Here is a 27,947-nt window from a genome sequence, read left to right as displayed (position 1 = left end):
AGAGACTTAGAAAAAGAGGTGTCAAAGAATTTTACATCAGAAAAAATATATCAAAACTTTTTGTTTGCAGTTGCCAATTTGACAGAGCTGTAATTAATATTTTATATACATGTAACTGTAGTGTTATAAATATGTATTAAATATATTTTTTTAATTTTCAACCAAAGAGTAGAAATTAAGGGAGGAAGGGGACAACAGACTGTATATTATATATTGTGCGTATTCTTTACTTCCCAAAGTTATTGTTCTACTGTAGTCTGATAGCGTTATTAATAATAATTAGGCAATTTAATCATACATTTTTCTATTTCAGGATTGATTATCCGTTTTGATTCCACAAGCAGTTTAATTCAATATCACAAATTTCCACATCTACAAAAGAAATTGAACTTAAATATTTATTGCTGTTACTAATTCTTAGAGTTTGAATAATATAGTGAGTAGACTAATTTATTCGTTTAATAAAGGGCCCCTTAACAAACAGAAATGTGTATCTCAAAAAATTGAAACTAGAGATTATTTTTTATTCATTTTGTGCTATATAAGTATAAAAAACAGTAACAGAACAATATTTAACAATAATTATTTTTCACCTATCGCCGAAATTACTTTTGTACTTAACCATAGTTAAAATTCTTGAAAACACAGCCATTAAAAAATAAATAAGTAATATAAAATCAGTTCCAAATATCAATATAAAGGCCGTACCATTTAGCAACCGTTGCGTAGTGAGTAATAGGAATTCAATATATTACACTTTGCATATCACAAACCAGAGAAATTATTTTAGGATATATTTTCTCCTTTGGAAGTCTAACTTTTATGCTCCATTAATGCTAGGCTACACTAGAAGTAACTAAATTTCTAGCTTGTAACTTTTGGTGAAAGTGTGGGGCGGAAACTATCATCATAAGCATAATCATTAAGCACATCCATCATTTCACACGCATAAGAGATTGATGATAACACATACCGTATTTTTCGCATCTTTTTTTTCATATTTATGTGATCAGATACGGATAACATTTAATATGAAAGCGACTCACTTATTAATGGATTGGATAAAGATCAAAGCCGTTTTTCCTGTCAACATGGTTTGAAATTGGTTAAAAACACCGTATTTTTATATAAACTGCTAATATCACGCTGAAAACGATTTAAAAACAGTCATATGCAACTGTTAAAAAACAGTAGTAGTAATATTAAAAACAGTCATATGTTTTAAATCGTTTCCAAAAGCGTTCAGCATATGGATTTGAACCAGGTAGGAAAATTGATACGAACTGTCTCCTTTTCTAAATGACATATTTTCATACAAAATTGAATAATAACGTTGCAGCTCAAATGCGGTTTGAAAATATGGATGAAAAGAGTTATCGAAGAAAAATTGGTTCAACGTTCAAATCCACGCCGCTTTGAAATGGGGTATCTACAAGACCACTGAGATGTCGTACACGGTTACTCATGTTTCAGTTGTCTGGAAAGTACCTGATAGATATTTGTTCCTTTTGAAGTTAACTTAACCACATTTTATTTAAAATTTGTTAAAATACTCAATAAAATTAAATAAATTTTAATTTGTAAAAACTACCTATTGATGGCCAAAAAAACATTATTATTAAGCTTACTACACAGGTAACGGTTATCTTAAAGTTGGTTCATTATAATTCAACGATATCGAGGTGTTTTTCAAAGATTGACAATTTCACCACACCATTATAAATCAACTTAATAAATAAAGACAGGCAAAGTGTGAATTTAATATCAGTGATGCCAATCTTACTAAAAAATATGATAACCAGCTACGCAATCCTTGTTAAATGGTAGGGACTATATTTTTCACATGACTAGAGCTTTCACATCTATAAATGTGGCAAAAATGAGAAATGGTACTTTTGAGATTCTATAAAATGCAAAAAGTACATAAAAACAATTATTAATACTTTATAAGTATTCAACATGCTGCTAAATATAAGATGGAACATGAAATGTTAATTATCAGTCTCTTGTGCCTATTATAGTTTGTGAATGCTTTTGTAAAGCCTGATTTCGAATTAGATTATCCAATTTCTTGTAAAAGATCATTAACGATTTTTGATACTCATGTAAACTTTTTATTTTAATAGGAAATACATAGTTATAAGATTTTTCAACCTCTTGAACAAAAAATATGGATAATCTAATACAGGCGTAAAAAGAGCTTAAAATATGATGATACTTTATTAAAACCTAGATGGTAAATGAGTATAAAGCAGTTGCGAAATTAGGCTTAGCTAATTATCATACTAAACATTTTACAATTTACGTTCAAAATTGCATATTTGATCAGCAAAAACCAGCATTAGAATTGTGTAGATGCATTATTTCTTGTCTGTGTTAGAACTAGATCTGTGCATGTCAGTTCATCTACGATTTAAAACCAATTACTCTACTCATCACAAAAATATAAACACGCAGTTAACAAAAAAACATACACTGAGATTGTGGCTTGTGCTAGTATCGAGAGTTTACTACTTAGTCAAACCCATATTGATGACATTATCAATGAAAATACATGTATGTTCATTAAAAAATTCTTTACGGAAACTTCAGAGCGTTTGACCCTTTTTTACATCTATAATCCATATTCCACATCACTTACTCTCAATACTCTTATGGGCCAATATATCAAATTTTGGTAACTTTATCAACAAGATACTGGAAGAAGCGCTACAATATCCAATTCACTTCTAAATGAATATCCCCTTGGTAAAGTTATCAGGGCTCTGCTCTATTGGCCCTAAGTCAAACTACGAAACATCTTTTAAATAGCAGTATCTTATCCTATAATGACACCATGACGTTCTAAATCTCTTAGTAAAGGTAACGGCCTAGCTGGCCAATGTCTCACACTTTTCAGAGCCACGCTTTGATTTTGCAGCTTTTCCAGCGCTACTAGATATGGATAAACGCGCTGTTCTATCCATTCGGATATTGTGTAATTGTCTACTATTCCTGATAGAGCTTCCGCCGCGTTTCTGTAATAAGGATTATAACGGATCAAACCTCATTTTCTTACTTAAAAATTGAAGCGAGTGGACAGACAGAGATCGAAGTATTTTGTGTACGTAACAGTGTTAAAACTGTCTCAAGTGAGTTGCACAGAAGAATTCTTGAACTCTTCTAGGATGGTTTTGTGGCCGGTTACGACAAACTTTATATAGACTCTGTTTCAAAGATCTTTATTAAAATATCAGTTTTTTAAATTTTATTTCGCAGGTCCTTCAGTTTTTAAAACATCAAGTTGCATTTCACATCTGTCTCACACGGCGAGTATAATATAAAATTGTTAAATATGGCCATTGTTAGTCTTGTATTTATATAGAGTAAAATATATGCGTCGGTGCCACACCGAGATTTTTAGTAAATTTGAATAGCACATATATGCTGTTAACCCCAATTATGATTTCTTCAAAATCGATATCAGAAAACATATAGGTATCGATTTTTAGGTCTCCTACAGATTCTGAGGAAACCTTACATCCCATGAAATTGTGACCACTCTAAATAAATTTAGTGTGAAAATAGAAACGTGTAAATGTAATGTTTGATATTAACTCACTTTTTAACATATTATGTAAACCCATAGTGTACAAGCATAAAAAATATATATTATTTCATTTGATATGGTTTTTTGTGAGTTATCTTCGTAATTCAACATGTGCATTAGATATTAAAACAAATCGTTTTTCAACAAAATTTCAGTAAATCTAAAGATAAAAAAAATGTTGCAACAATTGACAGAAAAATAATTACTAATAAAATCGACATGAAGAAAGCATCGAAACAGATCATTATAGCATTGCCCGATCTAACTTTTTTCTTGATTAAAGAAGGGAAACTACTTACTTACCGAGCTAAACTTGTCATACCATGATATACTCTTGGTAAGTCCTGAGTGAGCTCTTCTACCCTCAATGGTAGGCTGTAATTGTGCTTCACGTTATACGGAGTCATCCAACCTTTTTGTCGGGTAGTTATGTCTAAGTATTCTTTAGCTTCCTGTTCAAGGTTGTGTAGACGATACGTTAGTCTGAAATAGGTTAGATTCTTGGGCAATAGACTTTGGGTTGGGACTTTACTCAATGTGCTTTTCAAGGAGGGTAGTAGTACGTATATTTAGTAATTAGTATTGTAAATTTTAGTTACAAATAATTTTTTTAGAGAACAAAGGCATGTTCTTAAGGTCGCCTTATGATATGTACTAAAATAGGCATCAAAAAAGGTGAGAAATTCGTCAGAAAATAATTGACATATCATTAGTCCTCATCCAAAGATTGGGATGGTCCGTAAATTTGCATTTAATAAATTAATTTTCTGAGTTTCTAAATCAATTACCAATAAACAATATGAAAATTTTTCATACAAAACCGAGAAAATTTTAAAAACATGCCAAAGTGCATTCGTCCAAAAAAAGGTTTCACAGCAAACCAAAGGATGGGATGAAAGGAAAAAAGAGGGAACTTATGTGAGAACACCCAATTTTTTTAAATTTCGGGGACGAATTCACAACTAGTTTTCTCACAATAATTTGAATTATTGCTTACTTATGGTCCCCTCTTTTTTTTCTATTCTTTCCAAGCTACACCTGCATGTACGTATGCCTTGGGGTATGCTGAACATGACGTGTGTACCTACTCTGTAAGCACACATACTTGCTGAAACTAATAAGTAGAGTTATGGATAGCTTAATATTCTATTTCCATTTCTACGCGAATAACTAATCCATTTGTGGACCTGCCACTAGTTTTTCCTATTTTTATCTTTATCCGCATACACTTCTATTGTCAAATTTCATTTTTTAAACTTATTTTGCTTACTTAAAAAATCCATTTCCAGGAAACAAGCACCTGGACAATTTCTCCCATAAATTAGGATCGCCTTCCAAATTCAGGAAAGGACTGAGTCTTCTGTCATTTGGCAGAGGACAGCTTAAAGCACTTAAAAATTGGTCCTATAAAAGTTTATTCTATGCAAAATAACAAGTGATACTGTCAAAATCACCTTATGAGAAACACTAAAAAATCCCTTGCTTGTAGCTAGTAAGTTTAACATCAGGGACGGGATAGCTGAAGGAAGAAGTTCACAAAGAACTGCGAAATGATCATACCTTTGCCACCCTAAAACAATCAGAACTATGAAGATATATTTACTAATAATATCACAGACCTGTAATGACAATTCCTCTTAAACCGTGTTTAAAGACCATAGACTGTGTAGCCATTACTTCTAACCAACGCAAGTTGTTTTCCAGATGGCGTTTTGCGTTTGGTATGTACAAAGTTTCGCCAAAGGCACCTGGAAAAAACAGTGTTGATAACTATTTATACCTGACGACTAATTCCGCATGGAAGGAGAAGTTGAAGAAATCAATATTTTAATGTTATTTTAGAATATTTGATAAAACAAATAACGTTCAAGAAATCTTGCAAAGATATATCAGTATACAATTTAAAATGACACAGTTGCTGCTATTTTTCAATATAAGTGGCAACATTGCACGTTGTGTATAAACTGTTTCATTGTTGCAATGTCTTAGATACTATAAACTCAATCAGCCTGTACAATATAACAGTTCTTAAATTTTATGAAAAATTTTGCTGTGGTGATTTTCTTCATGTTCGGTTTAGGCACAATTCTAAATGTTGAAAGATTCTACCTTTAAAAGCTGATGCAGTCCATGCCGTCTTAAAAACCGTCCCATATTTGTCCCACACCGAGGGTTGCACGAATCTGTAAACATCTTCTGCATAAACCCACACCATCGGTTCCACATAATCTCCTATGTTAGAAGATTGCAAGTTCTGCAAAGACATGTGTCGCAGCATATCGTCCCAAATAATAAGCTATAGTAAAACAACCGCCATTTTAATATTTTGGTGCGAATTTTACTAATATACGATTTTACCTGCACTTTAGAATTAATATTATGTACAATATTGACTACATTTTGAACGTGTTTAAGGAACAAATTTTCCCTTATTTCCAAGCGACAAATTTCGCACTCTCCCATTTCGAACACCTCGTCGCATCCGATGTGAAGGTATTGGATGGTCGGATGCATTGTCAAGACCTTTAAAATTATCAATTAATGGAAAAGAAAAAGCGCTAGTTGAATCAACATTTACCTGACTAATTAATTCTCGTAAAAGTTCCAAAGAGCCATTCTTGTTGGGACATAAAGCTTGAGGACTTTCAGGAACTTCTCTGAAAATTTATATGATTTAGAGTTATTTATTATATAGGTTGTTAAAGATAAGGGAATATATGGTCATGTGAGTGTTCAATTACACCATCAAATTTGCAGAGTTCACCTATTTATTACCATTAAAAGAATGCACTCCACTAAGTTACTTTTTACTTTTACAATTTTTACTCATTGAACTGATGTGTCTATTGTTATCATTATAGAAAGCTCTATAATAGACAACTTTACCTTGGATACCACATGTGTAATATCAAGTACAGTTTTTAGTCAAAATTTACTTGAAACTGACCTCAGACTAGAATATTCTCTATGTTTCAGGACAAATTCCATATGGCCAAAAGTCTGTATCAAAGGAATGATTTCTAATTTCAATTCTTTTGCATAGTCTAGAAGATCTTTAATTTGTTCCATACTGTAGACATTTTTAGCAGAGAGAAAGGCTAATTTTCCAGTGTAGGGAAACATATCTTCATATTCTATAACACAAAATTTGTATAATACCTTCAAGAACGCCAAAAAACCTGGTTTACCTAGTAAAATTCCAGTTGCGCCAACATTTTTGGATAAAGACATAATTTTTTTGAGATATACAATAGTAGGAGGGGCTCCTTTTAAATCAAAATGAACTATTCTTTGCTTTGGAATGAAGGGGTTGTTGTGATCAATAGGAACATATGGAATTCCTAGCTGTTGATCTGTTTCTGGAACTGCAATATTTATAACCCTACAGTGATTTGCCACAATGCATTTTGCAGTTCACCTTCTCCTAATTTTTCTGATTGTTTCTTGTTGGTGTCATAACTAATATGTTTAAATCTTTCCACATTATTTGTTATTAGTATTCCTCCCCCATGTTTTATAGATTTCTCCTGACCGCTGAGTTTTGCAGCTTCAATAAACTTTACTTTGATATTTTGAATGAAGGCATCATCTTCCTAAGTATAGAATATTTTTGAAAAAAAGAAAACATTTATTTATTTTAACTCACATTCTCATTTCCCCCTACACCTGATCCTTTTTGGTCAACAACATAAAATTGAATCCCAAAGATTAGCATCAATAGAATGACTACCAACATTATTATAGACATTCGCTTTTTTCTTCTCCACACTATGATTCTATGAATGCAATTATCAAAGCTTTTTCTTTCCAGATCCATGTCAATTCCTGTGAAGTGGAAATTTGTATTTAATAAACAACAATCATTGAGTATGATGTACAAAAGCAAGAAAAAGTATTGGTAAAATCTATTATTGTTGTAAAGAGAAGCAATTGTTATCTTATAAAGTATGTACCTTGAATTAATATATAATCCACAAGGTATCTAATTGCCACTCTAATAGACAATTCAAGTTGCAAGGTGGAATGTCATACCATTTTATCCTCTTTGCCAGTATAAGAAAAGTTCATATAAAAATTGGCTGAGACATCCCTCATTTATTAAAGGGGGTGTGTTTATTTTCATTATCTTACATAAATTTTTAAGGATATAAAGATATAAAATTATAAAATCTTACACTAAGTAAAAATTTATTTTTGGATTTTTAATTTAATAATATGAGGACTAGAATGACCTTTTACATACCGTTTATTGTGTTTTATTGATTTTAATGCTATAGTGTTTCAACATGGGTCTATAAAACCATTAATTTGAGTAAGGAATGTTTTGGTTGCCACACCTCATGTTAACAATTTATTAAAAAATTGGAGTTCATCGCTTTGCTATTGCATATTTTAGTAATGTCCATGTGCAGAGACACAGAGATAATTGAATTCAAGTAATCAATTGCATTACGTTGAATATAATACCCTTTTCACTTTTTGTATTTATCTTTTATCTTGTTTGTAATTTGCTTTATTTACTTTTCTTTGACAACCCCTTCATTGTAATTGTTGGCAGCTCACTGACAGATCACCTGATTATGGTCAATATTGATATTTCTCTGCTCAGCAGCGGGGATTAGTATTATTTAGAAAAGTTGTACATTTTATATTTCTGTTAGGTGCATTAAAATAAGAAAATGGACGTAACTAAAGCAGAGATATCGAGGGTGAATACGAATATATATAAGTTTAAAAAAAAAAAGAATTATTCGTGTGTTGATATATACTTTGTTTACAATGTCTACATACGAATTTTATTCCAGCCATTCCAACGTATTTTTTTAAATAACAAATTACCAATTATTATTCCGAACAAACTTAACCTCACATAAACACACTTCCAAAAACAGACTTCGTTACTACATTATCTTATTCTTATATCACATCTTTCTTCATTTTATTAAATATTCGCGACATTTTCTTATTAAAACTCAAGAATATTTGTGTCTCACTATGGCTTTGATCTCCACACGAAACTTCATTAAGTTAAATTATAAGCTTTGCCCCATTATACTCCAAAAGCTACAAATTCACAACACTCCAGTCCAAGATGCTTGGCATTCAACCACCAACAAAGGCCCCAAAACATTTATGGAATTCAACAAAAAAGTATATCCACCTCAGCAATTGGGAGAGGAACCCAGACCTGCTGTAAGTTTGACAACTAATATTTGCATGTTTTCTTTACTCAAGTATTACAGTTTGTATGTCATCAACGAGTAAACATAAAATACAGCCCATGGAAAATGTGGTATATAGCATGTCTTGTCAGAGGCATGGCTGTGGATGAAGCAATTAAACAACTCAAATTTATACCAAAGAAAGGAGCTAAAGATGTTAGGGAAGTTATTGAAGAGGCCAAGGAGCTTGCTGTTAAAGAGCACAATGTAGAGTTTGGTAGCAATATGTGGGTTGGTAAGTTTTTAAACATTTTTTTGAAAACAGTAAAATATTAAATTACTTTTAGCTGAGTCATTTGTTGGTAAAGGGAAGGTAATTAAAGGAGTTCGCCGTCATGCAAGGGGCAGACATGGAAAAGTAGAATACTTTCATTGTCATTATTTTGTAAGATTAGAGGAAGGTAAACCACCAAAGCATTACTATGCCAACCATCCAAAAGAGCCTCATGAATTGCTGGAAGAATGGCTGCAAGATATGAGAAAGCGGAAGATTACTAATTCTTTATAAATATATAAACAATAAAGATTTTTGTAAATAAATAATAAATTACTATATGTATTAATAATACAAAAGCAACAAAAATATATAAATATAATAGTTTTAGGTACTACTAAAAAGGTATGTTAGAAGTTCAGGCTTGGTCATTTCTCTTTTGTATTTCTGAACCATTTCTTGGATTTTCAAACGTCTTCGAACATGTGGAGGCTGATAACTACAAAACAAAAGGTTAATTGATTCCTAAAACATATAAAGTAGTCTTGATAATAAAACCCTGTATTTCTCTAGGGTACATAAGAAAAACTTGCCATGTTCTTCTACAGAAAAAGATATACTACTTAATTAAATATTAGGATACTTTTGCATATGTGGTTTAAAATCTGATCTACCACCATTCTAATGTTTGAAAAATAGTGATCCATTTTATCGACCACGGCAGCCATAAGAGTTAAATGCCAAATTATTTCGGATATACTTGGTGTCCCTGAAATAACTGTACAATGTTTGATCAAAAACTTCTGAACCAAAAATAAGATGTTCTAGGCAAACTTACCTATATCCAATGTTGCTTTCTTTTGTCGCTACAGGGTGTCGGAGTTCTTAAATTTTTTCGAAATAATTACTAAACACTTATCGATTTTCACTGATTTTAGAACTAAGAGTTACCACATGAATTGGCATCTTTTGACGTAAGCGGGATTTTTTTTTAATGCGTGATTCGTAAATAAAAGTTTGCGAACAATCCTATTAAATAACAAAAAAATATATATAATCATATACATATATTAATAATAGGATTTATCTTTAATTTATAAAAGGAGAAGTATATTTTTGCCACTTTTCAAATTTAGAATGTCGATATCTTGGAAATGCATGGAGCCAATTGCCTTGAAAAATATCTCCAATCTATCGTCTCCATACGCTCCATAACTACGCAAACCGCTTTATAAAATGTCTTTTTGTTATACTATAAATTTATAAGTTCGCATATATTATTTAGCTCTCGAAATTGTTGGGTTTTTAACACAACGAATGTTAAGGTGGATAGTGGCTTTATTTTTATTATACACGTAAGTATATTAATTACGAACATGATGTATTTAACACAGTATAAAATTCTAAATTAGTATTGTTCTCGAAATAGCTCAGATTTCTTTTTCTATCAAGTTCTCTTTACAATATGAAATATATTTTTTATTACGACGTTGTATGTTTGCATAATAGAACTAGTGCCTCGAATTCCCAACTTTTCCCCCATTTTACTAAATCTGGAAACATCGCATATTTCTTCTTATCGCGTATCGTTTACACGACCGATCAGCTGTACCTTTACAAAAGGCAGGTAGTAAATTCTTCGTACTTTTTTGTACCGATATCACTCCGCAGATGATTTATTCGAATGTTAGCACGACGATGAACAACATGTTGGTAATGCGCGCTGCGCTAACAATCAGGATAATCGTTTCTTTTTGTGTTTTAAAGACTTGTGAGATACGCCGTTAGTATATCCGTGATTTAGTGACTGAAAGTGGAGGCCGCTGACATGATTCTGGCTCACACTTTTGGTGCTCGGAGGTGAATTCCGATTGTTGTTTCTTGTCATTTATAGTTAAGTTTTGCTAAGTCAAAGAAAACGACGTAATTAAAATTTTAGTTGAAAATCGAAACTATCTGCAATTATCCTTTTAAAGGGTACTTAGGAGCATCTTTGGACGTGCCCGAAGAATGATATCACAACTTGAGCTGCTTCGAAGATTTTTAAAGCTTTTTCCAGGAATTAATATTGTTTTTGTGTCTCAGGTCTCAACTGTGTATGCATGCCTATGCTTCAAGTCGACATTAATTCGAAACTCTAACTGTTTTGAAGCTTTTTTTTCAGGAACTATATGTATAATACTGAATTTCTTTGTGTGTCATAGAATTCTAAACCATCAAACATTTGCAAGTTTTGAAAAGGAACTTTTTTCATGTTTTTGTTCTAACCAAACAACAATGATGAATTGCAAGGTATCCTAAATATTTTTTTTTTGTAAAGAAACTGCATGCCTGTCTGAAATTTTACAAGATACAAACATGTTTCAAAATAGAGTCAGCTTGTGGCAGAGAAAAAATTAAAGTAATTCATACAGAGGTGACAAAAATACAAACTTTTATTTACGAACCATGAGCTATTTTTATCTATCTAATATCTAATCTATCTAATATTTCCACGCATTAAAAAAATCTTGCTCATGTCAAAACACGTCAATTTATGTAGCAATTGTTAGTTCAAAAATTCGCAAAAATCGATAAAAGCGTTTAGCAATTATTTCGAAAAAATGATATCAGTTTTAGAACTTCTGCGCCCTATAGGGACAAAACGAAGCAACATTGGATATAGGTAAGTTTCCGAAGAACGCCTTATTTTCAGTTAAGGAATTTTTAGTCACGTGTTGTATAGTCATTTTAGGAATACCCTGTATATGTCTAAATACAGTTCCATATGAGAAATTGTACTTACGTATCTGAATCTAGTCTTTTCCGTCTGGCCATATTAAGAGCTGTATGCCTCACCAAAGACCCCAAACTGCGCCTACTTAACACCATACCATCTATAAGAGGCGATGCTAAACTTACCCTGCCAGTACATCCCTTAAATCGAGAGATACTTATCAAACTGCTTAAATTTATTACTAATAATTATTGTCTACCTGTAAATGAACTCTTAAAAGACCAGTGGAAAGGACCTGCAAGTAAATTATTAAAGCTTCATTAGGTTTTGTACTAGTTTTTTCTAGACCCGTGTTCATAGATTCTAACAAATGCTCTGGAAAAAATATCATATTAATTATTGGGAATTTCAATTAATAAAGCTTGACTGGAAATAATATTGATATTTATGTACTTAACAATGTGTGACTCACCTACAGGCAAATTCAAATGGTCTTCAAAACTTTCGAGCCAGACAATCATTATTTTAGTGGTGGTATATGGGTGAATGTTAGACTTGTTTCCGCGTTTCGGAGGCACGGGCTGTTTGTCTAATTCTAGACTTTGCGTTCTTTTTGAAGACGCATCTGACCATGGGTTTTCGCTCCAAGCTAAAACATTGAAGAAGCAATCAAAATATGACTAAACTGAAACTTTATACTATCATGCATATACGGAGTGACTGAAAACAAATGATTTTTTTGGCGCAATATTGAAACAAAAAAATATACTTACAAGACAAACTACTGGCATTGAAGCTATTCTGCACGTCGCTTTGTTTGAGACTGGACGGCACCACAAATGCAATTTCTGAACAAGCATCGGCCCAATATAGTACATGTTGGCTGCCGTCGTAACATTTTTGAGCCGGTATTTCGCAATGATGATCCGAGTCCGGCACAACTTTCCACGAAGTGGAAATATGTCCAGTCCAACCTAATTACATTCAAATGATAGATAGCTGCTTTACACATTTACAAGGTTATTTATAAGCTCTATAAAAAAACTTTGACACATGAGAGATGATGTATGAATATCGATTAATAATATTATTATACACTGTGTAAAATTGTTAGATATTACCTGGATGTTTTTGGACTTCAACAGGCCAGCCCAAGGTGTGAATGAATTCGAAAAAGTAAGGTGAAATCAAGGCGGGATTTAAAGCGTTGCTCACAATATCATTCGCATTGGTCTGATGTGCTTTAACATAAAATACGTGGACTGTATCACAAGTTCTAGGGCTCATCTGGTCAAGTATCTGTAAATCTTTGCAAAATTCTGTTGCACTGCTGTCCAGGGCCACTAACGTCGAACTGGTTTGAGCATTTTCCTATAAAACATTCCAATAAATAAAACTTAATTTAGGTAATTTATACAGAGTGGTCTATCTTGAAAACGTATAGGAAGGTAGAAATACTAGTAGTGTAAAAACTCGGAAAAGTCTCTAGAGAGAATTTTTGAGCGATTTTTAAACATTGATTTCTAAATAAGTTGATTGAATGTCAAAACCGAACAGAAAACCATTTCCTAAGAGGTATGGCTCATTACCCATTCTTATTTTAGAAATTTGGGCCCTTTCTCTCCTTAAGAGGGTAAAATTGATGCTATAATTTTTTCATTGAATATTTCCTTAGAAACAGTTTCTTTTTCGACAAGGCTCTTTCCTAGAGAATGCTGTACGTTCTCAATGGACTACTACTCTGTTTGCTACTAAGAAAATAGTAATGTATAAGTTCGGTTTAATTCCCGCCCGTTAAAAATAGCCAAAAATATGCTCAGAACATTGGTTGGGACTATTTGGATACATTTCTAATTGTTTGTGACCATCCAGAATAGATTTCCTTTTCTGTGAGAGCTTATATAAACTAAATAAAGATAAAAATAAATAGAAAATGTATGAGTGAAACTCCATTTATTGATTACCTCTTCGTCTAAGGTAAGAAGTCCAAAATGGCTGAGAAAGAGTCTGGCAGTTTGAAATTCGTGACAAACTGGTGGCGGAACACATTCTTCGGACGCATGATTCTGGGTTTTATGTAAATTATTCTCCATGATATTTTGCTTGTTTATTAATTGACTTATCAAGTTGATTTCTTCTTTTATTGACGTGTTGCTTTCCAGCAGGAAGTCCAATGTAGGTATTGATTCATCTCTGCAGGAAAGTCTTTGTTATACAGGGTGTATGCTCTAGTAAAAGTGCAGTAAGTGTGAAAAAAATTAATTACTAAAAAAGTCCCTCTTTATTTATACTTACACTTGACAATGTGGAACGCGTTCAACGCTATCTGGAAAGTACTTCTGTTTAACCTGGGGACGAACAGGAGTATCCTGCATGGCCACAGGCCGACAAGCATTTGAAGAATATGTCTTAGCTCCAGATTTATGACGAGGTAAATGTCTTAACTGCATGGTCCAGGCATGTCTTCCAAACGGACCCCGAATAAGAAGAGTGACCGTAGGTTGCGGATCCTAGGAAAGTGATAAAAAGACTGAAGTTTGCATCATTAAGGTATATCGATCTGAAGATGATTGTTCTATAAACAAGGGTTTATTTGTTAATCTAACCTGATCATTGCCCAAAGGTTCTTCCAGAAGTGCCAACATGACTGACCCCTCCGTAACAAAATACCTAAATTTTTCCACGGCGGTACTTAAATCGTTGTAGCTGGCTTTCGAAGAGCTGCACTGTCTAAATTTATCATAAATCAAACTAAGCTGTAAATTGTTGTTGCTTGACAATCACCTTAGTAATAATGTTTCATTTAACAAAGAACTTGTTGATTCGGGTCCACATTCGTTGGGAAAATACGCCACCTGTTCCAAGATGCAAGTGAGCAAGTTTTCCGCAGCATCTCTGACTCTCATCGAAGCGGGCTTCAATTCTTTCTCTTCCTTCATTTTTATTGGTTCGCCAGGTTTTCCTACCGATTTACTCCCGGAAACACCTAGTTCGCATACTTCAAGAACCTAAGCGAAAATGAAAAAGTATCAAAAGCAGAAGATGTTATAATTTGACTTTGAAGTAATTTCCAAATTTCTTACAATTCCTGTAATTATTGACTTAAAACTTTGAGAAAAGAATTCAAAAAGAGAATAACTTATGAATAAATTTCAGCAATTTAGACTTAAATGGTATGCTTACGGTCGTGAGACAATCTTTGTCCTTAAGTAAGTACGGGTGCTCACACAACCATACTGAACAACACTGGAAAGCCGCTACTATAGTGGAGTGTAGGTCTTTAGAATGGGCAGGTGGTGGTCTTGAACATTGATAAACGATATAGTCGCAGAGCCATTTAACTGCTCGCTTGCATTCCATAGCATCTGGATAATAACTTCCAATAATTCATAACTTATAAAGATTTATATGTGTGTTGGAAAAAAACCCAAAATATATAATTAGAAGTAGTGTCAATAAAACAATAATGGCGTGGTACGTTGTATCTAGGAAAATTCTATAGATTATATCTTAGAAAAATCTCAACCCAAGCAATCTATCTATTCGATTATTTGTTGATACCTTTTAATGAGGTGCTGCTTTTTTAATAAAGAAATGTACCTGTAAGTTTCTTGGCTGCTTGTAACAAGTGATGACCAGTTAATTATTACACCTCCAAACAGACTTATAGAAAAGAAAAAAAACCAACAGGCTGTATACAAGACATATCCTTAACTCAATATGCAAATCCAATAAGTCCACAAATGAAAACGCTATAGGAAAAACCAAAAACAATTGCTACAATTAGTTTTACGAAAATACAAAAAAAGCGAAAATAGAAATTTATTTGTATATTAAATCTTTTTAAGTTTCGAGGCGTCTACTTTTTGAGGGATGTCAATAATTTTCCCCTAATTGAACTGTTTTCTAAACATACTTTTGATTTGCGAATTAAGACGATAATATACAAAATTATCAATAAACAGAATCTACAGAAAAATTATAACATACCGGATTCCTTGATATGAATTCTGGCCAATCCTGACAAAAGTTCCAAAGCTGCAAGTGACACATTTAGATCGGTCTTCCACGATGAAATCAATCTGTGGCAGACCAAGTAGGTCGCTCTGACAAAGAGGGCATGAGCAGAATCTAAAATATAAAAATGAGTTAATAATTTCTAACTATGAGAGTAAGGACCTCTAATAAAGCAGATTCAGAGTGCTGCAAAATTATATTTCAAAAATATTTATAACAGTTAATTCTAGCAATAATTATAAAGTCTTTTCAACTTGGGAAAGAAGAGCTGATTACTCTGAGAGATAGGACGAGATTCAAGCAAATACATATAATTTGTTTTTAAACTCTATGTCTAAATGGTTAATCTCTTTGTATTTACAAACTTTAAGCTAACTGTAAGTTTTTCATCGCCATCTTTCCCATGTGATTTGATGAATTACTAGTAGTGGAAATGTGAAATATGCAACAATTCCAACCTATTTGACATTCACACGATATAGTAAACATCTAGATTACAGACTTTAGTTAGAATAATAATAATTTCCTCTTTTTCTTACCTGCTTTATTACAAAGCCCACGATCATATTTCATGTAATTCAAAATAATTCCAAAAGATTGACTTAACATACCTAAAGGTGCATCGTGAGATTCTGATGTGGATCGCTGATCAGGTGTCACTGAACGTTCGCTGCTAGCCATGCTAATCATACTGGCGGTGTCGGAAACTACAGGCCACGATCACAATGATCACATAGTATGCATACAAAACTTACGTATGATGTTTTATTATATATCGAAATTGATCTGAGTTGTAAAAGATAAATAATGGAAAAAGCTAAAGTTTGATCAATGACCAATCAAAACAGGAAACATTTTATTTATGAAACGATGTTAGAATTGAAAATAGAACAAAAATACAAAATTTGAAAGCAAACAAAGAAAAACATGAACAGTAAATTGTGTGGCAAATATAGCAGAAGCGAAAAAAGATGCTGAGAAAGCAAATTTTTAATCTTCCTTACCGCTACTCAGTAAATTCGAGGAACTTTCATTGACAGCTTGGGTGATGTGCTCAGTGGTTTCGTACAAAGCTGAATCTTGTACCGAGAGAAATAATCCACCCAGCAACATGTGTGTATTTAGTGGGTCATATTCAACTTGCAAAGCGTTCATTAGGAGATTCATAAGTTTAGGTTTTAGCGAAGAGAATGATGCTGCCTTGTCACCGCTCGCTAAAATATGCACTTCGAAAATGAAAAGTAAATAATAGGGGACACTTAAACAGAAGTATAACACAAACCTGCTGAACATAACTCCTTAATAGGACAGTTTTGAAAGTGCAAAGGTAAAACCAAAAGAGAGAGCAACAGGTGAATGGCGGCCCTCCTCAACTCAACTTTGTTTACGTTACTGGATAACTTGAGATCTTTATCGGGCAAAACGATCTCCAGCGCAGAAACATAGGCTGGAATAAGCGTCCTCACTCCGTCCAAGTCCAAGCTGAATATTTCTGTCGAGTTCATAAGAATGGCAACCATACAGTCACCGCATTCTTTAGAGCTGCTCCCTGATTTCAAACCTTGGCTTATCGCTAAGTAGAAGCTGAAAAAGATCATATGTGCGTCCTAAATTTTCTTATTCTGACAGTAGTGTTTCAGTTATTAACAACGTAAATTTGAAGGCAATTAAACAAAAAATCTGAAGAAAATAATACATTTCTTGATTATTTTTTATAGCGTTAGACCTACCGAGCTAAATATACAGGTAGAATTTCCTCCCCGGTTTTCTTGGCGCAGAAAATCCGACACAAAGTTCCCAAAGCTTCTGCTTTGCCACTTTCATATTTGTCAATGGTCAAACCTGGGGGGATCTCCGCCTCTGACAACGAACTCGGTTGAGAGAAGCTCAGGGAGCTTTTACCACTTTCAATTACCATTGAATTAGGACGTTGAAATGAGCCGCTGGATTGCCCTAAATATTGCATTATAAATTCCAGACACTAGTAGAAAAAATAATTAAAGAAACACATGACCTGGTCCTTTCAATAGAAATTAATAATTATAAGTTTATATTTATTTTTGAGTTGTAGATTTTATTTATTATTATTATTTTATATATTATTATCTATTCTGTTGTAGGTGGCAATTCGTTGAAAATGTATAATTAAAAATAGCAATGTCTTTGTTTATTATACAGGGCACCAAAATAGTATGGAAACACCCGAAAAAAAACAAGAATTCTCCGTTTTTACGACATATTTTAAATTTAAGAAATATTATTCAATAAAGTTAACACTAAATGTATCTTTTGTGTGTAAGATTTTTGAGGGGAGGTATCTCGATATTTAAAAGGACTACGTTACGTGCTCTGCATTAATTATTTCTTCGAGTACATATTTGAGGTTTGTACACTAACGGCTATGTTGTGAATGCAAATCGCAACCAATGAACGCGGCCTCGAATAACCATTCCCCGAATAAATGCAAGATCGTGTTACACTTGGGTCTCCCTGGAGCCAGAGGTGGTTTAGCATCGAAACCAAAAGAAGAAACTGCTGCAATTATTTTTTTTATTATCAAAAACATTCCCTAAGGCTTTAAGAAACTTACAAGATGTACTGGTGGTTGAAGATGGACCACTGTAGGGTGCGGTCGGGTTTACCACTGAAGTTCTGCTAGTGGTAAGTCCTATTAAAGAGGACCTGGGTATACCTAAATAGAAAAATATACTATCGGGTTCTAGGAAGCTTTCAATAATGTACAAATAAATTAGAATAAATTTTAGTAACACAGAAAAGATTTACTGTAATTGAGAGGAAAGATATATGTATATTATAGACTGTTCTGAAGGTGCTAAATAATTTAAATACTTTAATTTTGTATTGCAGAATTTACATGAGAGTTCAAATGAAAACCATGAGACAAAAACTTCTATACGCCATTTTTCAGAAAAATGAGAATGGTCAAATATAGCAGAATTAGCTTCAATAAACAAATTGCAAATTTTCTACAGGAGGAGTTACATGTAATATAGCAAAATTTAAAAAATCACATATGAAACTCATTAAGAAATGCTATTTCTAATTAACTTATATCATATTGCAAGATCTGGCTTCACTCTTGTGAAATCTGTCAGCTTATTTTCATTTAGGGTAATTTACTTATACTTCAATAATAGGTTTTCAATTGAATCACCCTTGTATAGAATCTCTTTACTTTAAATAAACTCATGAAGAGCCAAATTGCTAACGTGCTATTAATTTTACTAATTTAAAGGTTGTTTCTTGCTTGCAAATAGTACACAGAATTTGACCCTTAATTGAGTAAAGTAGAATTAATATTAAAGTGCTCTTGAGAAAATAAGGGATTCTAACCCTTAGTATTTGAAGATGGTGCTACGCTAAAACTCTTAGCCAGCTTTCGCTGGGTAGGAGGGGTGGGTGAGTGCGTCAAAATCGGAGGGGCTGGTGCCTCACCGCGTGATTTCTCCGTGCTTGATCCCATCACCATGGTATCCCACCAGATTGGCGGTGAAATGCCTACCAATGAAAGACGCAATGTATTATATACAGGATGATCCATCAGGAACCATATGATATGGAAAAACTAAGATTAGAAAGAATCTCATAATTTGGTACGGGTAATGAATACCAAATTGCTAGATTTGCGCCTCATAACAGTTACTCTTCAATCAATCGATGCAATTCCAGATGGACTACCCTGTATATTTATCAATACTATGCAATGTGTCGATTCAACCTAAACCTTTTATAATTAAAGATTGAAAATACTTTAAAATCCTAGTTTAGCTAAGAGGTGCATCAATATGAATATACCACGCACCTTCATTACAGCAAGAAGATATTAGTGAAGTTAGAGGTACAACAACGTTTCAAACAATTATTTCAGATGACACAGTACAAATATAATTTTAAAATATATGTATACTTGCAGGTTGAAGCTGCAGATGAACATTACGTGCAAAATCACCTAAAAAATGGGTTCTTTGCTAAAAGAATTATAAATAAAAAATGTATTTATCAAATGAAAATAAGAACATGCGTACATACAAAGGGTGCGAACAGCTGAGATAGCTTAGACGTTAGTATACAAACCCAGAAATGCATCTACTTGTCCTGCAATGCCTTTTATAGCTTTTAAGAATATTACAGGCAACTGCTGTAGACATGGGTGTTGACATGGATCTACCACCCCTTCAGTACTAATTGCGAATTGCAAGAACTTTTGAGTTTGGCTTATTATCTGCAATTTTTATTATATAATAATAGATAATAATAATTATTATTTTTATTTTTACCTCAGGCTTAGTTAAGCTAACAGGATTTCCAATGGTATTCAAAAATCTATACCAACTTTGTGCTATACAGTCATTCGACATGTTTTTGGGTATTAAATCTTCTTCCCCTAAATTAAATAATTACAGTATAAGGAGTTTTTATAGATATAGGTAATAAGTACCGATTTTCAACTCAGGAAAATTAGCCCCATACATAAAAATCAAAACTTTTGAAGTTAATGCCAAATTAACTCTGTTCCACTGTTCAATTAAAGCCACTCTATGCCTCCAATTCATACAACACTCACGTAATGTTTTCCAGAGAGGTGGAGATGGAAAACATTGGGAGCAGGCAATCAACCAAATCTAAAGGTTAATTAACATCTATAATGCTAAACCTTCACAATTGCATACCTCAAAAAGCACACTCAAAACGCGCTCGCAAAGCTGATCAGCCACATCGTCTTTAATTGTAGGAGGGGAGAGCAAAATGTCGTTGATTGCAAGGAGAAACATGAGCAAAGCCTCCCAAGTGTCTCTATCAAGAATTTTTGATTTGTGTGAGATCTCCTGCAGAGTACGTAGCACTCTGTGACATAACACTGCTTGTCGGTGAATGGTATCAGGTCCTAATATGTCATATGAACAAAAAAATTGTTTTAATTTTTTTTTTATTTAAAGAATCAAACTACTTAGTGAATGTTAAATGATTGCCATACCCAAATCCAAATACAAAAATGGCCAGTCTTTAATGCAAAACAAAATCAGATTTAATATATGCAGGCTTAATGTAACATAATTCAAGCTTACCCTCTCCTTTCCTAGGCACAAATAAGTAATGCAAGTGTGAAATAATTTTCTTGGCATATAAATTTGGATCTTCCACAATGGGTTTGGGAACACATACTTTTGGTTCAGACAACAAAGCTGTCAGCCATTCACAGTATACATTCACACAATCTTTAATTGTGTCATGTTCAGCCAAAGATAGGGAAAGCCCAAAACACAGAACTTCCATTGACCATTGTACCTTAATGGGAATAAAATTCATATAAAATTATGAAAAATAAAATATTGATTTAAGTGACACTATTTTCTTTGGAATAGGAAATGAGTGCAGAAAGAAACGCATTGCTACACATTTATTGCAGTTTACTGAACAACATGAAGTGAAGTTTTGTAGCAATCAAGTGCAGTAATGACACTTTTGTCCATGTTAGGTACAATATTTTTGCTATCAGCACATGTGTTTCATTCACTGTCTATTGTATTTTCAATTAAATGTTAGTGTACAGTATGATGTGAGGTAAAGTTTTACTGCATACATGTCAAGTTTATTTTCAAAAGAGTTGTTAGTAAATACTCTACTTTATTAGCCTTTACTTAGAAATTTAGGCCCTGTCAAACCACATTACTTACCTCTCTGTCAGTAGTCAAAATACTAGGCTCAGGGGCTTGGGCAATTCCCAAATTGCTTGCCAATTGCTTAACCAGCCCAAGTGTGATTTCTTTGCTTATAGGCAAATCAAATTTCTCGAGAACACTTTGGCCAGTTTGCTCCCCATATTGCACTGTTAGGCCCAGGGACGTCCATTCTGCATACATACCTTTATTTTCACCACTTTCCTGTAAATATTGGTGAAATTTGCATAATAAGTTTGTCTCAAAATTAGCACTCTCAAAGGCTGCTTACCTTGAGGTTCATTCGATTAAACAGTCCCAAATTCATAAGCGAGCTTTTCGAGCGAAAAAGTAACGGGACCGGAAACTGCTCTTCACTCACACAATTGTTAATAGTTATTTTGATTAAAGGTCATTAACAACAAATAATTACTGTTATAAAATTGCATTGTTTGTTTACGTTCTTTCTGATGTTTGTGACGTCTAATTAAACTTTTGATTAATGACAGTTATCATGTCTTTTCATAATACCATTTTTCTATCTTTGTTTGATACGCAACAACTAGTACTGCAAAAATAGAGAAACAAATTTAATTTCCTATAAGCAATACTTCAAACGGAATTGACATTTGACATTGGTTTTTGGTTTGTTTACGTATTACATTTTTTTGTGTTCTTTGGTTAATGTGATTCTCTAAAGTTTAATTTAGTTTTTTTAAATAAAATTAACAGTGTTTTTAACAAAATAAATACACAATAATGTACTCAAAAAATAAGGAATCTGATGATGGACCAGCTGAACTGGAATCACAATTTATTTTGCGTTTGCCACTTGTAAGTATTCATGTAAAATTTAAAAAGCATCTTTTGTTCCTTCAGTTTGAATAATTTCTATTAAATAGTAGTATACACCTAAGAGCATTTTTTAAATCTCTAGGAACCTGCAAAGGTACTAAAAGAAGCTATCAAAAATAGCGAAAACCTGAAAGACCGTTTTAATATTAAAATTGAAGATGATATGAGACATGCTGAAGTAAGGCTAGATCACTGGTTGCTTCCAGGCAAAGTGGTTGATATGCCTTCCATAATAGAGTCATTAAAAACTATAGACAGTAAGAATTTTTATAAAACTGCAGATATTTGTCAGATGTTACTCTGCAAAGAAGAAGAAGATCAGTTTACTGAAGATGAGAATCCACAGAAAAAGAAAAAGGGTAAGGCACTTCTTGCGAGAGCATATGAATTATTATTATGTTAATCATGGTTTTAATTGTCAGATTGGGAGAAGATTTGTAGTGGGGTTTTCCGTGGATTGTTGAGCATCTTCCTTTTTAGAAGGAAAGAGACTACAAATTCTTAATTAGAAACTGCATTGAAAGTTTATTTGAATTTCATAGAGAAGAGGTGATGCATATTGTAATCATTTTAATACTACAATAATACAATAACAATATTTTTAGCAGGTGGTCACTTATGCATAGTAACAGATTTTAAACTACAAGCTCATGCCAACATTTCTTTTAAGTTTAAATTTATTAGGAATGAATTTGTAATTTAAAATCTTGTCCCAATCAGAGAATTCCACGAATTCATCTGATCCTATCTACCTGCTTACTTAGGTACCTGTTTTTATATTATCAAGAAGATTGGAAATTAATGTGCCCTCTATTGTCAGTGATAAATACTTATTAATTAACTTTTTCAATGCAGATCCAAACAAGGTTGATAAGAAGTACCTTTGGCCTCATGGCATTACTCCACCAACAAAAAATGTAAGGAAACGTAGATTTAGGAAAACTTTAAAGAAAAAATATGTGGAAGCACCTGAGATTGAAAAGGAACTGAAGAGGCTATTGAGGATTGACAATGATGCAGTAGGTAATCTTTTAGACAAAATTACCATGCCATTAAAATGATGCCATAATGTTGATACTAAATGACATTTACATCTATTGTCTGCTTTTAGAGATTTTTAAGTGTTTTAAAATGATCTAAAAATCCAACTTAGAAATGACTTCCATCACTGTTAACTTTTGGCTTGTAAAAATTAAACACAAGGTTGCAAAAACTGCATGTTCCTAACTTAAGTAATAACTGATATACCTTGTAAAACCACCAATCTGTTTATTTTCTATAGGTAAGCGTTAAATGGGAAGTAATTAATGAAGACGACGAAAACAAAGTAAACAAGGGATCTGTTGTAATTAAAAAGGAGATCGTGGACCCCGAGCTTCAGCCCAAAGTGGCCGAGGACGATATTTTCGGTGGCGCTGTGAGTGATTCCGAGGATGAAGACGCCCATTTGAATGTCTTGGATGTGATGGATGAAAACAGTCAGAATTCGGCTGACGATAGCCATTTAACTGATTCCAATTCAGTACTAAATAACTCAGCTGATCAAAAACTGATTACTGAGTTTTCAAGTGAAATGTTTGAATCCAAGTTTGACGCTTCTGCTTCTATGCTGCAAGAGGTGGACTATTATGCCCCTTCAGGAAGTGGTATGAGTTTCTCAGAGCAGAATTTGTCATTTGCAGAACCTAATTTAAGTCGAGGTGACTACAGTTATATTTGCAATATCTTTTTAATTAACAAGTACTTTCATTGTTTTGTTAGAATCCGTTGAGGCAAAATTGGATGAATTGAACTCTGAGCTAAATGATATTAAAGCAAAGAGAGTTGAACAGGAAATCAAAATTGGTAGCATCGAAAACTTGGCATTGAGACAACGATTTCAGGCCAATGTGGAACGTTTATTGCAGGAACAGATTGAAAAGGAGCACGATGTTTATCAGTTGCAAGAACTACTCAAACAGATTGACTAGGGTTGTCTAGTCACCTTTCCTGGTGTTTTAGCATAGGAAAGGTGGCGAATTTCTTTGAGTAACTCTTGTAAATAATGATAATAATATGCTTTATTGATACTTTACTAATGCTTTCAATTGATGTACAGGATAGTCAAATTTGAATTATCTTGAAAGGAGAACCTCATTTCCAGACGATTACAATATGAACTCAACACAAATTGTAGATTTGAAGCATTTAGTAATTAATGGACAGCACTGTGGAAAAATAGCTGATGTTTTTGGTCACTACTTTGTGAAACTCTAGCAATACGGCAATATGGCTCATAATCAAAACTCTAGTAGTGCACTAATGTACTCACAATCGTTCCGAATTAGTCAAAATAGTTATTGCCTTATTCTCTGGTATTGAAATCTGCCAGTGGCTTTCTTTTTTCCTTGCGAATTGTATTTTTATTTCTAATTTTATTATAATATGTAGGTGTCGTATCGTGCAGGTATCGTCTAATGGTGGCCTTATTCTTCGTTGTCATTAGTCATGTAAAATGACTGTTACAATGTGTCATTTTCAGGTTTGGACAATACTTATACTATTTAAATATTTAAAATTGCTGAAAAAACTTTTAAAAAAATTAGGTAAAATTTACTTTTTAAATTAAAGCCGAACGAAATATATAAAGTTTTATTTAGGTATTTCTATTATTATTAACTCCGAAACAGTGATAGTTACAGAATTGGTTAAAGGGGAAAATAGTTGCTATTTTTAATTCATGTTTTTGTTAGTTTTTTCCTTCTCTACAAAATTTTAAGTCAAGTCCAGAGTTGGACTGAATGTTTCATAAAAGGATTTGATGGTATCATTTTTTCAAAAAAAAAAGAAACACGATCGTGTGATAGATCATTGAATTGGTGATGAAAAGTATCTACAAGAGAACAAAATTTCAGTTTGATCATTTAAGTTTAGGAAAATACATAATAAACTAAACAGGAAAAAAAATTATTTACTTCGTAATGTACAGGACTATACATGACGCATCGAATAGGCATGTTGAAATACGACAAACTAGATTTTTTCCTAAATTTCACGAGCTAGTAGTGCCTATACGAGACGGTCCAATTACCGTAGTTTACCATTTTATCTGCTACTAAGTCTTTAAAATTAAAAGGTCGGTTAAATGTGAAAAATTTACTAAATTTCATTGTAAACCACAAGATTCAAAAATGGTGATTTGAAAATTCATTTGGTTTATGAAATGTTAAGAAGTAAAAATCTGCAACAATAAGTAAAACACTGATGGTGGTATAAAAAGTATTCAACACTATTTTATTCACATGATTGTAAATTTTTGTATATATATTTTTTTGGAAAATTGCCATTATTATACCTTTTTATGAAATATTCAGTCCGATTGTGGATTTGACTTTAAAAGTTCATGTAACAGTATACGTTTACATAGTATGATTCAATAAAAATTATTGTGAACATTAATTTGGTATGTGCCATCAATAACTTCTTTCTTTGTGAGCTTGTTAGCCTACAGACACTTCTAGCTTCAGACTTCCCATGCGTAAACTTACCAGTTTAAGCTACCCTTTAAAGTTAAGTTAGCTTGAGAACTTATGGAGAATGGCAAGTCCTCGAATATCTTGAAAGGAATTCAAGCAATAGATGTTAAATGTTGGTGTCCATATCTCAGCAGTGCATTGCTCAATGAATGCAGCATGAAAAATCTATTGTGACATTTTTTTTTGCAGGAGAATCGCTGGATAAAGTTGCACTTCAATGTGGTCAGTATATGAATGAGAGTCTACGGTTTAGGAAGTAGCAATGGCAAATCATGGTAATTGAATCACCCTGTATATACTCAACTCTTAATTAAATCCCTCGTTGCGTTCCCTCTCAGATCCAATAAGATTTCCTTAACTGAACCTATAATTGCTATTCTGAGAGGATGCTCATTGAAAGCTATTGGATTTAACCGTGAGTTAAATTAAGTTAAAGCCAGTCCAACGGTCAGATAAATCCCAACGTCAGGGAATAAAAGGAAGGAAAAATGTAGATCGATTTGTTGACTTAGTGGGATCAGCAGAAACACTGATTCAGACAAACCCCATTAATTTCCTTAAAATGTTATTCCGTTTTGATTCGAAACGAAATTTCGACAACGGACTTTAAAGCTAATAATGCCGTTTTAGTGCAGCGTCGAATTCGGCTTTTGTCCGAGTCGATCAATTTTGTATGGACAGTCTGCGGAAATTATTTCGTGTACACGGCGGAGTTAATTCCAATTAATACCTGAAAGTTCGACTGAAATTTGCTTTGGTGTATTGATTTATGTTAGGGACCTTCAGTGGTATAATCTAATAACATCGCCATTACCATTATCTTTCTTTTCTGTCGACTCACCGCGTATCTGTAACAATCCATTTTGGATTGCTTCTCTTTTCTAAAGGAAACCCGCATCTTGGTTAAGTAAAAAATCGAGGTCACTTTTTCCGCTGCGGCTTTTGTGAGCCGATCTCTAAGCTAAATGAGACGATGTTTTTAATCTCCCTCGAAAATGAGCTCGCCGGGAGAAGTCATTTAGATGACCCGTAATTTAGAGGCGAGTGCTTTTTTAACCACCATTTCCGGGAAGAGAAATTACAGAAAATGCCTCAAAGTACCTTTCTGTAATTTCTTGCTGATAGTTAGATCCATGTTTTTTTAAATCTATAAAGTGCAGACATGTAATAACACCAGTCATAGCCAATTGCGAGTCTTCAGAAAAAATAATAAAAGATTCGATAAAGGTTAAACTACCCGTGAAGGGCGTATAATGAAGAAATCCTGGCACAACTTCAGATTTCTGCAATAAATTTGGCGTGCTGACAGAATGGGCGGTCGAACAATGGCCAAATTGCCTAAAATTGCCGCGTGTGTACGTCTAGATAATATTAAGCCCAATAAAATATAGGAAATAAAATATATAGGTCTCAATATCATAAAGTTTTGCGGACAAAATCCGACCCGGCTAGGAATTTCGCTCAAATGTGACCGATAAAATGTAATTTTTCACAATGGGTCACTAAGCAGTGAAGTTCAAGGGATAGAGTTCACTCAGGGCTTTTTTTGGGTTGGGGCATTTTATCGCTTAAATACATAAAAAGATTTTTTTCCCGAGATTATAGCTGTAATTTGTTACAATGTTTTGTGAACGCAAGTAGGGCCCTGTAGGCGTTAATGATGGACATGATAAGGCAAATTTCGCAATATTTTTTCATTCATTCAACATACAAATTCATTTTCCGTATCATAATAAAACGTCACGGTATACGTAGAGTAGGCCTTATACAGATATTACTAGTTCAAGTCGGAACATAGGAATTGTGCAAGTGGGAGAAAGACTGCACAAGTTTTAATATGGTTACGACAGAGACCAATGAAGTACGTTGAAAGGTAGCGATTGAAGTGGGCGGAGCTAATTTGGTTCCAGTTGCTAGATTTCTCATCGTTTCAGAATTTTTACTTATGTAAGTCCTAGTGATGGATTGAATTAGTTTCGAATTTGTACTTATTTATTAATTATTTACATTTCCCTATTATAACATTATTTAGGTACGTCATTAATGAATATGATGATCTGAATTCCCTGATATTTGTTTATGATCTTTTGCTGGGTGCGAGACTGAGCCGACGATACTGGCTGCAGACTCGAAGTCAATTG

The 27,947-nt window shown here is 33.2% G+C and overlaps 4 protein-coding genes across 10 annotated transcripts; 2 read left to right on the top strand and 2 right to left on the bottom strand.

The window, feature by feature from the left end:
• Positions 1-278: 278 nt before the first annotated feature.
• Positions 279-8,159, bottom strand: LOC136414021 (hexosaminidase D-like). The gene is made up of 13 exons (XM_066397808.1): positions 7,833-8,159; positions 7,236-7,414; positions 7,008-7,182; positions 6,778-6,954; positions 6,537-6,723; positions 6,168-6,246; positions 5,948-6,112; positions 5,699-5,885; positions 5,209-5,337; positions 5,044-5,159; positions 4,860-4,993; positions 3,893-4,072; positions 279-3,017 (listed from the first exon to the last, which is right to left on the bottom strand). The coding sequence occupies exons 2-13, from the start codon at positions 7,404-7,406 to the stop codon at positions 2,819-2,821; spliced, it is 1,899 nt and encodes a 632-aa protein (XP_066253905.1). The 5' UTR covers positions 7,407-7,414; positions 7,833-8,159; the 3' UTR covers positions 279-2,818.
• Positions 8,160-8,476: 317 nt separating this feature from the next.
• Positions 8,477-9,360, top strand: mRpL22 (mitochondrial ribosomal protein L22). The gene is made up of 3 exons (XM_066398051.1): positions 8,477-8,782; positions 8,833-9,046; positions 9,099-9,360. The coding sequence occupies exons 1-3, from the start codon at positions 8,585-8,587 to the stop codon at positions 9,317-9,319; spliced, it is 633 nt and encodes a 210-aa protein (XP_066254148.1). The 5' UTR covers positions 8,477-8,584; the 3' UTR covers positions 9,320-9,360.
• A 25-nt stretch (positions 9,361-9,385) lies between these two features.
• Positions 9,386-21,902, bottom strand: LOC136414185 (ral GTPase-activating protein subunit beta). Of its 7 annotated transcripts, XM_066398043.1 has the most exons (27): positions 21,729-21,902; positions 21,455-21,661; positions 20,846-21,065; positions 20,755-20,781; positions 20,450-20,664; positions 20,218-20,401; positions 20,057-20,163; positions 19,854-20,001; positions 19,113-19,277; positions 18,349-18,450; positions 18,156-18,293; positions 17,489-17,711; positions 17,041-17,342; positions 16,763-16,972; positions 16,370-16,465; positions 15,732-15,872; positions 14,925-15,106; positions 14,526-14,749; positions 14,348-14,471; positions 14,037-14,251; positions 13,706-13,934; positions 12,863-13,112; positions 12,515-12,715; positions 12,214-12,390; positions 12,001-12,116; positions 11,811-11,941; positions 9,386-9,524 (listed from the first exon to the last, which is right to left on the bottom strand). In XM_066398043.1, exons 1-27 carry the CDS (start codon positions 21,762-21,764, stop codon positions 9,413-9,415), a joined length of 4,482 nt encoding a protein of 1,493 aa, XP_066254140.1. In that variant the 5' UTR covers positions 21,765-21,902; the 3' UTR covers positions 9,386-9,412. The 7 variants fall into 7 exon arrangements, with proteins under 7 accessions (XP_066254140.1, XP_066254142.1, XP_066254143.1 ...); XM_066398045.1 differs by lacking the exon at positions 16,370-16,465; XM_066398046.1 differs by lacking the exon at positions 19,113-19,277.
• Positions 21,903-22,128: 226 nt separating this feature from the next.
• On the top strand, positions 22,129-25,553 carry Taf7 (TATA-box binding protein associated factor 7). Its single transcript, XM_066397858.1, has 5 exons — positions 22,129-22,270; positions 22,374-22,650; positions 23,147-23,310; positions 23,574-23,991; positions 24,053-25,553. Exons 1-5 carry the CDS (start codon positions 22,196-22,198, stop codon positions 24,259-24,261), a joined length of 1,143 nt encoding a protein of 380 aa, XP_066253955.1. The 5' UTR covers positions 22,129-22,195; the 3' UTR covers positions 24,262-25,553.
• Positions 25,554-27,947: the final 2,394 nt, after the last annotated feature.

Source organism: Euwallacea similis, chromosome 16, assembly GCF_039881205.1.
Source record: "Euwallacea similis isolate ESF13 chromosome 16, ESF131.1, whole genome shotgun sequence".
NCBI lineage: Eukaryota > Metazoa > Arthropoda > Insecta > Coleoptera > Curculionidae > Euwallacea > Euwallacea similis.
Note: the sequence above shows the minus strand (reverse complement) of the source record. Positions and strands in the feature narration are given on the sequence as shown.